Source organism: Melanerpes formicivorus, unplaced genomic scaffold (assembly GCF_026170545.1).
Source record: "Melanerpes formicivorus ecotype bairdi unplaced genomic scaffold, bMelFor1.0.p_v2 SCAF_7, whole genome shotgun sequence".
Lineage (NCBI taxonomy): Eukaryota > Metazoa > Chordata > Aves > Piciformes > Picidae > Melanerpes > Melanerpes formicivorus.
In genome coordinates this window covers 11,739,530-11,755,453 of record NW_027142359.1, presented here as the reverse complement: position 1 = coordinate 11,755,453, position 15,924 = coordinate 11,739,530, and the positions used below count along the sequence as shown (strand labels likewise).

The following is a 15,924-nucleotide window of genomic DNA, read 5'->3' as shown; positions in this document are numbered from 1 at the left end:
TTGAAGAATATGCATAACAGATTTTCCTTCACCTGCTTCAAGTAAATGAAGCAGCAAAAGCTGTCATTTTACATCTTTTTCTTTTTTATGTACGTAATAGTATGCTCCTCATCTTGTCTATTTTGTAGTTTGAAGCTTGGCTTATAAAAAACCTTGCAGCAAATCAGAGTACTTATGAAATACAAGTTGAATTTCCTGGAGGGTACATTGCATGGTAGCAGGATAATTCATGGGATACAGGAAAACAGTTCTTGCCAACTCACTCAGATACACTCTCAGTAAAGATGCTTCAGCAAAGGTGATTTCTTTTCTCTTTTTCAACTAGATAATTAAGGTAGCATAGACAGTGTGAAACTGTCTGAATTCCTGTATATCTAGATTAATACTGTAAGGAATGGGAACTAGTGTGCCAGTATGTCCTGTTCTGTGTAACCGCAGACATTCATCTTCAGTGTGAAAAGCTTATTTTTATATTCTTTAGATAGTAGCTTGTACCCTTAGGTTTCAGTGACTTCCACTAAGAGTGAGTTCCAAAAGTTAGTGTCAAGAAAGCATGAAATGTCATACCCTTGCACCTTTCTCTCCATTGGCACCTGGAAATCCTGGGAAGCCAGTTGAGCCCTATGTAAGAAATCAGTGCAAATATCAGAGGATATCATTAACAAAACAGTAGTACAGCCAGCATGTAATTGATTTGTAAAGCACACCTCCAAACATGTATGTTGTACACACCAAACTTGCAGGTGTGACAGCTCTGATGAATAGCTTACCAAAACTTACCATAATGCCTCAAGTCCGGAATGCATTAAAATAAATAAATAAGTCAATATATAGAATGGACTTTATTTGTCATCTTATTGGACTATTGAGAAAAAGAATGGTGTGAATCTTCTTGACAGCACTGGGGACAAGATTTCTTATTTGCTTTACACAGTTACTAAGCTTTTCTGCTGCTTCCTTCTTTCACTATCCCTTATGTTAATTTGAACTGGACTATGAATGAATTTTGAAAAAGAAAGTTGTAGTGAGTTGATGTATTGCCGCTTTTATTACTCTTCCTTGGAAGTTTAAGCAACAAATTAGAAAAGCAAACTGAATGTAGCTTGGGAACTATTTTCAGTTTTGATGTGATAGAGTTTTAAAGCAACGTAATTCTTGATCAGAGCTTTGCTGGGAAAAGAATCCACTTTTATTTGAAGCATTACATAATTTTTATTCTTAGAACTGAATTATGTAAAACCTCTTAGATCTTGTACTTCTCAAAAGACAGTTCTAAAGGAGAACAAAGAGAGTGGAATCTCAGACATCTGAGTTAAGAAACAAGCAAAAAACTATGTTTCTCAAGGTGAGTAGTTTTCAGGAATACTTCATATAGATGGCTTCGAAATTTTTCACTAGCACCGAGTATTTAATTAGTAAGTATTCTTCAGACAGTTCATTCGTTGGACTGGAAAGGGCCAAAGTATAGGCCAGAGTCAAACAACCACCTCGTTTAACCAACAGGGAAGTTGTATTTCTTCCAAAAAAATGTTATTTTCAATTTGAAAATAAAAATAGATCCCAAAGTGGAGCAAGGCTGAGGATTTTCCTGCAGGTTACTTGTTTAGTTGTGTGGAAGGTGTAAGGGATTCTTTCACTTGCATTCTCTCTGTATGACTAATCTTTCCCTAATGGCCTCCTCTACATTGGGCAATGTCTGTAAAACAATTTTCCATTTTTTCTTTCTTGCTAGCTTTAGAGAAGTGAGCTTGCAATGAATTTATCATGCCCATTTTAAAAGCTAGTAAGGATGAACTTTTTGAAAGTAAGTTTCATAGAAGTGTTTCAAAAAATTGTAGGCCATCTATACCTTGGGAGGTCTTTTCCAATCAAATTGATTGTATAGTTCCATATGGTTTGCTATTGCAATCAAAACACAACAGATAGCTAAAGGTTGCAGTTTGCCATGTTTGTTGCAACAGAAGCCAAAGGAAAACATGATGAAATTTGTAAATTATATGTTTCAAAGAAATAGGGCTTATTCCATGGAACAAGTAGTAATGACACAAATGGAATGTTTATACCACATGGAAAATACCCATCACCATCAGCATCCATTTAGTGGTCAATAGAGTGCTCATTCTCTTTCAAGTGCATCAGCAGTTTTACTCTGTTCAAATTGTTTAATGCATGCCAATGTGATGCTTGCACAAAAACACAACTCATGAAAGGATGGCAAAGTTTGAAGGCACTATAATTAAGAAAAGGTAGAGGTCCTTAAAAACCCTGCCTTAAATCCAATGTTTTAAAAGGTTTTACTTCAGAACTTGATTGGCAGGGAAGAAAATGTGAAAAATGGCCCCTACTTTGATGCCCACATCCTGCTTCCCCAAATGCACCAATCAAATAACTGCTATTGTGACCAGTGTCAAAGCAGAACACATATAGCTCTTTCACAGCTCACCTTTGGACCTTGTCTTCCTGGATATCCTGGCAATCCGGGTACACCAAGCTTGCCCTGCAATAAGAAGGCAATGTAAAATTTTATTTTAGCTTCCTCAGTGGTTCTGCAAACTTGTATAAAAATTACTTTGACACAGCATACCCCAGTGACTATTTGCTGACAATAAATTAGTCAATAAATATTACCAACTTGCTTGTTTTTTGGGGGATCATGGCTCTATGTTAGGAGGTAATGGCATGTTTATGTTGGTATCTGGCTACTGACCTTTTCCCCAGCTGGGCCAGCAGCACCTGGATCCCCAGATGGACCTGCTCGACCTTTTGGACCTTCTGGACCATCTTCTCCTCGTGGACCTGGCTGACCAATTTCTCCCTAAAATACACAATCTTATAAATATGGAACCATTGCATTTGTGCATATACTATATAAATTATCAACAACTACTTGAAAATAAGTTTTCAGTAAATGTAAACAGAGATTAGAAGAATGAAATGGTTTGGTTGGAAGAGACCTTTAAAGGTCATGTAGTCCAAGGCCCCTGGAATGCACAGGGACATCTTCAACCAGATAAGGTTGCTCAAATGTCTTGTTCAGTTTCCAGTTAGGAAAATGCCACTGCTATGCTCATTATATACATGTAAATACATATAAATTAGGCACTGAATGTTACTGTCACAAGTGTAAGAGGCTAGTCATCCTGCCTGAAGAGAACTGCATTTGCAAAGCGTATCTTCATAGTTTTCCTTCCCTCAATTCTTGTGAAAGCACTGTGACAGTCTGTAGCAAGAAAAATGTCTGTATCTAAGTACTTACCTGGGTATCAGCTATTATTTCAGTGTACAGATACAGGCCAGCAACCGCTTGTGAGAAGTTTCTTTTAGAAACTCTATAACAATTCCTATGAAGCTATCTTGACAGAGATTTGCAAGATGCTAGGTTGGAACTGAAACATCTTTATCCTGGATAGATTAATTTTCCTCAAATAGTAATATTAGAGATCCTGGAACCTGGAAAAGGAGATTTTCTAAGAAACAGCTTAGTGAAAAGGATATCCAGGACTAACACTGTCTTCCTCTCTATAACTGCACTACTGTTGATTCACAAGAACCAAACCTCTGGCTCAAATCTGTGCATGCACAGGGAACAGAGATATTTGAAGCTACTAGCTTTTATTTTCGAGTTAAATTTACTGGTGGACTTCAGTGATGCTTTCAAAATAATAAAAGCCTGTAAAGAACATACTGGCTATGAATAAATGCTTACCCGGTCACCTTTAAGGCCCATGTCACCTTTAAATCCTGGAAAACCATCCTCACCCTAAAAATGAGCGAAATGCATACAATGACTTTTAGTAATAGAGAGGATTTCTGCCCCCCCCACCCTGCAGACAGAATAAGTAAATACATATTCTACAGATTAAAATGGTTTGCATAGAAAATGTGAGGACTTCACATACCAAAAAAAATTATTATGGCTACTGCAATATTAAGGAAGTATAACAGTGCACAATGCAAGATCACACAGTGTTATTCTTTTTGATAGCAGAACCTCAATTTAATTATCTTTTAAATGAGTATCTTAATAGTATCATGAAAGGAATCAAGAGAATGACTGGATGTGGCATGTGAATTAAAGAAAAAAAAAAGAAACATATATTAATGTCCATAACCTAAAAGGAGTCATCTCTATGTAGAAGTCTGTATAGTTGGCTGTAATTGAAGTAGAAAAAACAGTGTACATTAAGATTGACTTCATATACAGTGGCAAACCAGGCACACATTATTGCTATTTCTAGTTATAGTTACATATTTGCTGCCTGACAAATTGTGGCAGAGAGTTTACTCCAAGCATTTACATAGGTCTTCATGCTCAAGTATGAGCAGACAGTTCTCTGACAAGTTTAATTTGCAGCTGTGTGAGTTCAGATACAAACAGAAATCTCCAGAGTTGTTGAGTGGAGTTGTTCACGACTTGCTTTAGCATAACTGATCAGCTCTTGATTCTCTCTTTCTTAGAGCAATTCATCACGCAGCTATTATTGTAATATCCACCCAAAAAAAGATTATTGACTGCATTTTTATCTGATCCTTAGTTATATCCTGGCAGCCAAGGTCTTTCTGATGAAAAAATACATAGTAAAATTTATTACTATGACACAAGCTGAAGTAATATTGATGACTTAGAATCTGAGTAATATTTGGACTGTTACTAGACCAGGAAAGAGGGATACTGTGTTCCATGTTACTGAAAACAAACCAACAAAACAGGAAATACTTTTTATTTCATCCTTGTTTTGAAAAAGAAGTTTGCTTTTTGCATTCCTAGGGCCACAGAAGCTCTATCTTCTCCCTGATCAGCAACTGATCTTGGACAAAAATACCTGGAACCTAGAAAGCCATTGGAATATGTACGTACAAATTGCAAAGCATAGCCTACAACTCTACCAAAACAGATAAAATAGAACTATGGTAACCACAGCTTTCACTTGTGATGCACACGCTTCTCAGTACCCACTATAATATCTACTAATGAGAGGGGATGTCTCATTTTCTACTCAAGAGCACCTTAGAAATTTTTTAAACTGGTATGATGAAGATCCAAAAGCATTCTAACAACTGAGAGGTTTATATTAACTTTGTACCAGCGTAAATAACCATGGAGGTCACTGATTTATGAATTGGGCTTGGTTTGTCCTTAGGGTGAGGCAAAACTAAAACCCACTGCTGCAAGAGAAAACACTGCAGTGAAGGAGACAGAAGACATTACAGTGAAACAAAGAACACAGAACAAGGGAAAGGAATTAAATGCAGTCAGATTTACCTTTTCACCTTTGGATCCCTTGAGACCACGGACACCATCAGCTCCCTAAAAGAAAGAATATAAAGAATGACCCACATGCCGACATTCAGAAAGAGGTAGGGGAAGGAATCTAGTAATGAAACCTTACCTTTACACCACGAGGGCCTGGATAGCCAATTGGACCCTGAGGACCTGGAGGCCCCTAAAATATATTGGAGTAAAGAACGTTCATTTGTACAGTACTTGGTTAGAAAGCAGTTTTCTTCTGAGGCTAGTCCTTATTTTTTTATTATTTTGTGAAATTCTGTGTGAGAGAGCAAAGTAACACTGGGCTGCCTGCCACTAAGAAATGTCACAGATGACAAAACACCCTTCAATGTCATTATAAAATTATTAATAGAATTATGAATTTGGTTCTGTTTGTACATTTGGGAAGCTTGTATCTACAATATAAATTATCTGAAACAAACATAATTGGAAAATATGACAGGCAAGCCAAAACAAGCAAAAAGATGCCAATCACAAAGCAGTGGTGCCTTGCTGGAGAAAATGTGTATGTTAGTTACAATGCTGACACAAATCAAAATAATTCTAATAATAAAAATCATGGTCTTTAAAAAAACCCAAGCCTGGAAGTCTCATGGTTCTATCAATACTGACTGTCTTAATGCTGTTATTTACTATTTTGCTGAGAATTTTAAAGGTTCTTCACTTCGATACTATGCAATTCAATGGCAAGGTCAGAAGAAACTGAATTCTGTAAACAGTGGAAGCAAGGAAGCCTGGAAACATACATATCTGTGCCTGAGGCTAACCTTTGTTGATTCTCTAAAGCCTGAAACAAGCAACACAATGTTTCCCTAATGGGTACACTGATAAGGTCTTTTTCTGCTTCCCAGCTGTGTCTTTTCACAATACCTTTAGATCATTAATATTTCTGAGAAATAAAACTTTCTAACAAGTTTGGCTGAAATTGATCAGTAAATTCAGAAGACGTAATAAACAACTGACAGATGGTCATACACCTGCGTTTTCAAAACATAAATGCTTTATCTTCTTAAAAGTCAGGATAAAATCTGCCAGCCTCTAATGGAAAACATTTCTGCACAAACAGTAATATGCAGGCGTCAGTGGAATTGTACCTTCTGAAATGTCCTATTCATTCCTCCATCTCGCTTATCCAGAGTACAACCTTTTAGTACTGCCACTGAAGTCAGTATTGCACCTGAAACTGATTTCAAGTGCTATAAAGGATTCTGCTCTGGGTAAATATAGAGCAAAGAGAACTCTTTAAAGTGTCCCAAGACCCTACAGAGCTTCATAAAGAAAGAAATTACTTTTCACTGCCACTGAGGTGAAGGTAACCTAAGAAACACAAGGTATATGCTCGCATTTGTAAGTCTTCAAAAAGCAAGGATTTGAAGATCCCAGGTGAGTACTCTACACAATGGAATCGTCAGCTCAAACTATTTGCAAATTATTTGTAAGAAGTGTGTGCAATTTTTTATTGACTGCCATTCTGTCACCTCTTCAATCAGTTTTACTTTAAAAGAGCAATCTCTATATTAATTACTGTATTATCTGTAATATTTAGAATATGATAAATATCATTGTATACAGATGCTTCCAACGTATCATGGATTTTCTATTATATTCCTAAACGGTTCTCAGAGCAACAAATGTAGGATAAAGCTGAAAATTTTTCAAACTCACCAATGCACCTTTATCTCCAGACTGACCCTCTTTGCCAGGATGACCCTGATTTAAGAGACATGTATCTGATTTGAAAAATACTATTTTTTCAGTGGAGGCATTTATTATAAAAGCACAACTACTTTACAGAAGGAAGAGTTCAAATGTTCAGACAATGATTCAAGATACAGACTTGCAGCTAGATGACCACTGCATATTTAACATTATCCATGAAAATGGTACTTTGGCAGGTAAAAGAGATTGTGAGAGTCCAGAGTACAGTTCTGTATTTGTAATGTAAGTATCTGTGTAGTGAAACCCCTGCAGTTACTTGTGTTGGTCTTACCCTGCCAAAACCCTGCTGAAAGTCAGGTTTAAGAACCACATATTTAACCTCAAAGAAAAATGGTAGGGGAAAATGCAGTGGGGAGGAGAGACACAGGCTGAGAATTCAGAGTGACTGTCTAATGGCTCTTGGTGATATACAAAAATGAAAAAGATGATATTTTTGAGGTAAAAAACCTAATGTATATGCATGTCATTATGAACAATGATTCCAGTGAAGTTTAATGCCTGAACTGTAAGCAGTGCTACACAGGTGGTTACATTCTCTGTTCATATAAGCAAATGTGTCCTCAGAGCTAAGCTGAATTCACAGATTCACAGAGCTTTAGCAATTGTAAGATTCCAAAGCTTGACTTAGGTCTGTCCTAGTGTAGACAATGACAGAAGAAGCCCAAGCACATAATATTCACCTTAGGTCAGGAAACAGAGAATGATCTAGTCTAGTCTATGTTTCCTTAGAGAAGCAGTGGTGACTATTTTTACAGATGATTTGCTTTGCTGCACTGACATAGTGGGACTACAGTGAAATAGTGTCTGGCCCTTTATATGTTATACACATCCTTGCAGATGTTTCAGATGCATTTCAGCATCTGGGACAAGACTGTAAAAGCCCACAGCCATTTTATGCAGCTGCTTCCAAAACATGATTCTCTGAGTTTGAACAGCTCTAACAATGCAGAGATTTTGGATGGATTTTCCAATGCTGTTGCCAACTAGGACTACCTGCGCTCTTACTCTCCATTTGCTTTTTGCAACACCAGTATCCAGGAATGTTTATTACTTGGCCAAAAGTATCTAAACACTAAAGGGCAAACTATTTGGTTACTTACAGGAGGCCCATCAGAACCAGGAAGGCCAGGAAGGCCAGGCTTGCCTTGCGGTCCCTAAATGCAGTAATAGAGACACATCTTAAGAACAACAGCAGCATTCTGTAATTTTTCTAGGAAGATGGAGGATCATACTTGCTGAGGACTGGTATGCTCTAAACCAGTAAACGACCTTAAATCTTTTTAGTATTTTCAACCAACCAGCAAACCCACCCCAGGTGTAGAGTAACTATAAGAAAATGATAATAATGTAAAAAAAGGCCCAACCATAAGGAAAAAAAGAAAGGAAAGGCAACAAAGCCAAACAAACCCCACTCATTTCCAATACATTTGGGTCTAAGATATAAAATCTAGTCATCCCTACATCTTTTGATACAGTTATCAGGGATAAACCATAAAATAGAACAAAAACAAACCCAGAAAGATGTTATCATACAATATACAAGTGCAAGGCTAGTTCTTACAGTTTGAAAAATGTAATGAACAGACGTCAGGAATTACACTATGAACACGCACAAACAACATACAGCGGGGAAGAATTCTCCAGTGCACAAAATTAAGCGTTAATTAGAATTTCAGGCATAATAGGATCAACCATATGAAAGATACCAACAAGATCAAGGGGCAAAGAGCACAGATTACAGAACTGCAGTGCTGGTACGTCTGTGTGAGAGCCAACGGGCCTAGTGCATTCTGCTAGAATAAGGCTTCTTAGGCACAAGGCATGTATATTGTTTTCTGTAATATATACTTTGGAAAAACTGAAGATGAAACAGTGAAGAGGAGTAAAATCAAAGCAGAATCAATAGAGTAAGAATTCAATGAAAAGAAAAGAAAAAAGTAGAATTAACATAAAATTAAACTAGTATTAAAAAAAAACCCAAAGCAACCAAACAGAAAAAGTCAGATCAGGAACAGAAGAAAACAAACCAGGAAAAAACCACCAGCTGACTCTACAGCATGCCAGTTACACTGAGGAGTTATGGCTAAATATAGTCCTTGAAAAGAGAGGACAGAATCAGGCTTGAGTAGCTAAAACTTTGTTATCAAAGAGAAATTAATAAAAACCATTTTCACAGCTGACTGTGAAATTAATGAACATCCGAGCACACACGGTTTAGCACTGGAGATGAGATTCTGAAACTAATAACAGAAAATTAATCCCAAATAAAAGGAGGAAATTTAGCTTATGCTAGGCCTCCACTGGCTATTCATTTAATTGATGATTTCAGGAAGATCTGCTAATTTTTAGATATGAGGTTACTGTTCAGTAAAACACAGCAAAACCTTTAAGCACATAAGGAAGTTTGTTGCACAGAACTGACTGTTAAATGCCAGAATAATGCTGTAACTTACTTTTTCACCAGGAGGTCCAATAGGACCTTGTGGACCAGGAAGCCCCTATTAAAAAGAAACCAGTGTGAGAAATCTGGGAGAACAATATACGTGTATTCACCCAACCAAAGGTCCCTCATTAATCTGTTTAAACACGCTGGCAAATATAAATGGCTTTTTTTTCCCCCCCTTATGAGTTACATCAGGAGTTTTGTGTGAGCCTTTTGCACAAGCCACTACTCTGGCAGTAGGTCTGTAACAAGATCCTATTCAGAACCCTCCTCCAGGTGTGGCCATTCCTGCTGCATTCCAGGAACGCTGAATGAGTCATTTTTCTCCTGAATGAAAAATCCCTCTGAAAGCTTGCTTGAAAATTCTGCTCTCACTACCCTCAACACATTTGCTGCATTATTTATAAAATCCTTGAAGCTTTATCATTTTTTCACATGAAAAGCTAACCTTTTGCTTATTCCCACCTATTAAACACTGGCTGCACATTGCACCATATTTCTTGAGAGTTATTTTACACTTACTTGTGGGCCTGGAATTCCTTGCTGACCAGGAGGTCCTGGTTCCCCTTGAGGACCCTGCCATGCAAAAAAAATACCAGGGCGTTAGGTTTGCATTTCTGCACTACAGATCTTCATTGTAAGGACTAACAGGAATACAGACTGAGCTTTGTTCCTCCCCCTTTAAAGTCTACCAGCAACTTATTATCCAGTATGACATTTTTTCATGCTAATGAATATCATGGTCTTTTTCTTAGCAGAGAATAATAGTCCACACATAGGACCCTAAACACTGGAGTCCATGGTGCTAAAGGAGCTTTAGAGAAATAATGGTTAGGTCCTTTGGCTGCAGGTTAAGTAACAGAAGGCTCATCTTTCTTTGCAAAATGGTCATGGATCTGATTATTTCAAGAGAAAAGTTTCATTAGGTAGAGGCAATGGCACAGTGGCAGAGATGAGAGAATAAGGAAAGGATTTTTTAGAACCCACTCCCTTTTTAATTCCCAGTTTACTTACTCACCATGTTTCCTTTCGGGCCTGAAGGTCCATCAATACCTGCAATGCCCTACAACAAACAATATAATGTAAGTCACTTTCAGTGGACTTCCATCTTTCTTCTGGAAACTGCAAATACAAAGCAGGTCATACGTACAGGCTGTCCAGGGGGACCAGGTGTGCCTCTGGGGCCAAGTAATCCCCGTGGACCCTATAAGAGAAGAAATATTTATTAACACCTGCCTGATGTTTTCTGAACAGAGAGGCCCAGGAACAGGACTGGACAAACAAATGTGACAAGGGAAGGCAGCATGGGGTTTGAGGGAGAAAGAAAGGAATGGAAGAAAGGGAAGGGAAAAAAATATAATAATCACTGATAGGAGATGTTCCTGAAGCCCAGGATATCAGTGCAAGGATAAGCTTTGATTTAGCTTCTGTATGGTCATCTCAGGGAAAGACAGGAGATAACTGTTTATATTTCCTGGTGCAGAACATTGCCACAACATCTTCCACTGAAGCTTCAGCTGTGTCTTGGCCTGAAAGTCTGACCTGTATAGTAGCATACAACTTTGTGTTGCTGTCTATAGAAAACATGATGGTTTGCCATGCTCTATACTACTATTCTAAGCATAAAATACAGCTAAAACGCCTAGTAAAGGTAAAATAAATAAAATATTAAGAATTTTATTATAATAAATGTAAGGAATTCTGGAAACCAAAATCAGTTTGTTCCTCTTACTCCTAAAAAAACTCCACAAAAGACCAAGGGTTGTTTTTCAAAGTAAGGTATGCAAGATCTGGTCTGTAACAGTCTTTTGGCTTTACAATATGGAAGCGAATATTAGTTTTATCATCTGTGTCATCATTCAAATCATGGTATCAGACAGGACTGAGGTTTTAGTCTCCACATACATGATATAGTCACAAATCGCTAACATGGACTCTGTAGCGACTTCTAGGAAGTCATCTACTTTGTGAGTAGACAGCAGCATATCATACATTTAGGGTAAAATTCCTTTTTGTAAGGCTTGATTTCTTGCCTGCAATGCAGAAGTCTGCTCTGCAGTGGCAGCACCTGCAGAATTCCAACTGACAGCACTTCTGTGTGTAAAACACATGTAAAAGTATGCAACCAAGCACAGTAGCGTGGGGGAAAAAGAAAAAGGGGGAAGAAAAAAAAAGAGTAGAAGGCAGGACTTATTTTCTAATACAGAGATGTTTGGGAAACATTTTCAAAGCACCAGGGGCTTGGTTATATTCTCATCTGTCAAGGACTGCAATGACTGATTTCACACAATAGGATGAGGAACAGCCTTTGTCATTCTGGAAGCTACGTATACTTGGCTGGATATATCCCTAACTTAATTCTATTCATGTATATAGTGTTTCACCCCTAACAAAACTATTATTTTCTTGCTCTTCAGGCAGAATCAGCATTCGCAATATCTAGACTTACATGCACAGTAATTTTTATACCTGCAATTCAGAACAGTGGGAAAATCTGAGAATGGCTGTTTGTAACAGAAACAGAAGAGTAAGAAAGCATTGCTTACAGCTTCACCTGGAAGACCTCTTGGTCCCACTTCCCCATCTTCTCCCTGGTTTTGTACAAAGCAAATAGAAGTTTTAGGGGAAAAAAGAGAACATTTGTCATGACCATATTCCCATTACATGAGGAATCACTCTGGATTTTACTATGTATATAGCAACTTACTCTTGATCCATCTTCACCAGGTAAGCCAGGAGGTCCCTGTGGGCCACGGTCTCCCTGCAGAAAAAGGAGAGTCATCAATATAATACATCTCTTGCTGGAAACAATAATGGATAGGAAGGGCAATGAAAACAAATGTCTGCTGTGTCAAACATATCAAAACATGTTCTGCCCAGTGATACAAATCTGAAGGTTATGGTACTCAGTAAAGTCTTTTATTACTTTAGTATAAAAATAATTGAACATTATTGAAACAATGAAGTATTTGTAACATTTCACTCTGTAACTATTTTGGCCCCAAAACATGTACAAACTACTGCTACAAAAGACAATGTACTTATATTTCCCTTTGTCTCATCTGCACCTTCCCCCTCCCCAGTGTATTGCTGCCAGTAAAATAAGGCATGTGTACGTGGGTCAGCAGTTAATAAACCAGTTGCTGGGTCCTAGAATACACACAGCGAGGTTCACTTACCACCTTTCAGAATCACACACCCTGGCACCAGACACTGAGAGCCTTGGGACTGATTTGTCTGAGTCTTTGGAAGGCAGCCAGACTTTCACACTTCCCCTCAGAGCCTGGGGCTTTGCAAATATCTATATGCAGAGTCTCAGTAGACTCTGGGCCGTACTTTTAGAATTTATTTTTCTTTCCCCATTGCTAAAGAGATCTAGTGTGCTACATAGCACAAACACCACTGACTGACCTCTTTCTGGGCAGTGAGCTTTTAGACGGTGACTTCCTTCTGGCATTGGACCACAACCAAGCATTCATAGTGCTTTCCTTAATTTTATCAGTGTCTCCAAGGAGCCTGTCCAGTGCTGTGGATGTCAGCAGAGATATATGGATCCACTCTTTAGAAGCTCCATTCTTTACTCTTTTAAATTTTCCTAGGGAATTCTAGGTGACTTGCTCTCTTATCCCAGAGCTATCTCATATTAAGGATGTCAGGATTTAATTCTACTGCCTTTCTGTCCTCTCTAAGTTGGAGTTGGCAAGAGAGAGAAAATTAAATTCTGTGAAATGTACTTTCATACTTGTAAGATGAATACAGTAGTTTCTACATTTTGCTAAGTTTTGGAACTACTCAAAATGATCTGCTGCTACACATTACATGACACTTTTGAAAGGTAACACATGAGACACATGATCTGGCTATAAATTAATATCCAGGTGAAAGACTGACTTTAGCTTCTAAATATTGAGCCAGTTCATCCTTTCAAGGGCTGCCTGTGTTATCCTGAAATCTCATGGCACGTACTGTTAGATTAGGAGCTTGCATTCAGTGTCCTGACATTGTCATGCAGCAAGAACAAAACTTCCCTTGATTAACAGCATTCTCAGTTCTGTAATTCTTCCCTTCAAATGTTCTGTTAAAGCCTGGTTTTCTTCTTACTCAGACCTTTTCTTCTAGCATACAGTGTCTTGCTTTTATACTGAAAGAGAGCTATGTATCTAGTTAATCTAATAGGAAAAGTTCAAAGTCATAGGTATTGAGGCTAAAAGGAATATTATGCCATGAAGTCTGATGTCCCTACACTTGCTATCAGAGAACCTCATCCAGTAACTCCTCTCTGACAACTTGTTTGAAAGAGGAATAACCTCAGACATCCAATTTGCCACTCATTACTAACTGAAAGGGTAATCCTAAAACATCTACTCTGAAGTTAGGGGTTCTCAACATCAATTGTCTTACAGCTGAAACATAACTACAGCAGCAAAACTGTTTCTCTTGTCTTTCTTTTCACGCTTGTTATTGTAAGACAAAGAGAACTGAGTATTTGCATTACACACTGTCAGCAGAGGTGATCCAAAGAACTACAGCTAGCTGGCCTGGCTTTGAATTCAGCTACTTTTGCAGAGACTACCATTTGTACTTTTACAGAAGAACTCCACAGAAACAAGAGAATGTAGTGATTTTTAATGATGGATGAAAGAAACCATGAGAGGAAGCCATTACTTTCATTACTATTGTGCATATTTCAACAAAAACTTGCTCTTGTATTTCAGGATTTTTTCATTTGTTTAGGAAAGATGAAACAAATAGAACGTTTTCAAATAAAATAAATTAATCTCTTTATTACTTCGCATGTCCAAGGGACAATTCCAGTATTCCAGGTTGGACAGCAGATACACCTTCCCTGCCACAGAGATAACTCCTGCTCAGCTTGTAAAGCAGTGGCAGGCGCTTAATGTCTAGCGCCCTCTGCCGGTAACAGATCATCAAGCAGGATCTCAATTACGTCATGCACCAGTTGTTTACACTCAAAAGACAATCATGAAACAGGATCACGACACTTCGGTATGACACTAGAATTTCTTTTCCCATTGCAAACACAACTCAAAAGATTATCCTCACATGCTATTACAAATAACTACATCATGTGCCAGCAGCCAACACAGCTGAGGATTTGTGGGAAGCACAGCAGCTGTGCTGACCCATTGAAAGGAGACAGCCACCATCACTCCTTGGCCATAAAGCTGCAGCACCTACGGGAATGGTTTCACTGACATTCTTACTCACTATTTCTTTTATGGTGTATTGTACTTACCAGAACCATAGTAAGGGAGGTACACTCAGTAGAGTATATTGTCCTAGCATCTACATTAAAGGTACAGTTTAAAGCAGAAATACTCTGCTGTGATTATTTCTGCACTTTGTAGGGAAAGATGCACTATCATCCTACCAATTGGTATGTCTTAAGGAGCAAGTATATTAGGTGTTTGAAACAGTACTTTAAATTTTCCTAACTTCTCTGATCTGTCATTAAGCAGCGGTTGCTGCAATAAGCCACACTAACCAATTCAGTTAGCAATTCATATACCCAAATGCAGTTTTTGAGCTAGCTTCATGACAGGTTAAAATTTTTCATGCTTCTGATACAGAAACTTCATGCTGATTTCCTTTTTCCATTACTATTTCCTTTAATAATTACTCTAAATTCAATAGGTAAAACTAATAAAAATTAGAACAAAACCTAGCTGATGATGTGATCAGAATTCTGAAAGCATATTTAAATCATTTATATACATATTCATTATTGTCTATTTAAACCATTTTTATATATATCAATTATATATATAGTATATTTAAATAATTTATATTTATAAATTATCATCTATTGATTGACATTACTCAAATGTATTGGGTACTGTTCTGAAGCACAAAAAGCTGACATCCTGTTGTATCTCTTTCCCATAGTCCTTGGTGCCATTCTTAGTGACTAGTGAAGTATTTCTGTGACAGTACCAATTTGTTGTATAAATACATGTTTTTCTTACCCTGTTACCTTTGTCACCAGGGAGGCCAGGAAGGCCATCAAATCCTCTGTCACCCTAGGAAAGAAGAAATCACAGCTTTGGTAAATGAGTATTACATTCTATATTACTCTGAATGAACTGTGCCTTCCCCCTAAAAGTGAATTTCTACCTTCAGTACACTTTTACTGAGTGAAACATAAAAAGGGGTGCACATAGATCACTCACAGCATTCGCTTCTAGGCATTAAAGTAGAAGAAATTGCCACACCAACTTTTTCACTGTGCTGTAGTTACGTTGTTTCTGTATTGAAGTCTGCGTTGAAATGAAAAGCTTGATTCTAGCTGCACTTCGCAGTTGCAAAACTGACTTTACAAACTCTCTAATGATAAACTTACTCAGAGGGATAGGAATCATGCCCCAAGAATCAAGTTACTTCAAGGTCAGGCTACTAGCCATTACCATTAATTACCATATTTTAAATGGATTATTCATTCTCAGCTCTTGCA

General features: G+C 37.7%; 1 protein-coding gene across 4 annotated transcripts in view; it reads right to left on the bottom strand.

The window, feature by feature from the left end:
* Window positions 1–15,924, bottom strand: part of COL11A1 (collagen type XI alpha 1 chain) — a 127,238-nt gene that overhangs the window by 56,203 nt on the left and 55,111 nt on the right. For all 4 annotated transcript variants that reach the window (XM_068140998.1, XM_068140999.1, XM_068141000.1 and 1 more), the window contains 15 exons: window positions 15,440–15,493; window positions 12,160–12,213; window positions 11,999–12,043; window positions 10,603–10,656; window positions 10,471–10,515; window positions 9,975–10,028; window positions 9,463–9,507; window positions 8,110–8,163; window positions 6,956–7,000; window positions 5,391–5,444; window positions 5,264–5,308; window positions 3,707–3,760; window positions 2,708–2,815; window positions 2,444–2,497; window positions 568–621 (listed from right to left, as the gene is read on the bottom strand). In XM_068140998.1, the coding sequence (XP_067997099.1) occupies window positions 568–621; window positions 2,444–2,497; window positions 2,708–2,815; window positions 3,707–3,760; window positions 5,264–5,308; window positions 5,391–5,444; window positions 6,956–7,000; window positions 8,110–8,163; window positions 9,463–9,507; window positions 9,975–10,028; window positions 10,471–10,515; window positions 10,603–10,656; window positions 11,999–12,043; window positions 12,160–12,213; window positions 15,440–15,493 (819 nt within the window). The remainder of the gene's footprint in view (window positions 1–567; window positions 622–2,443; window positions 2,498–2,707; window positions 2,816–3,706; window positions 3,761–5,263; window positions 5,309–5,390; window positions 5,445–6,955; window positions 7,001–8,109; window positions 8,164–9,462; window positions 9,508–9,974; window positions 10,029–10,470; window positions 10,516–10,602; window positions 10,657–11,998; window positions 12,044–12,159; window positions 12,214–15,439; window positions 15,494–15,924) is intronic.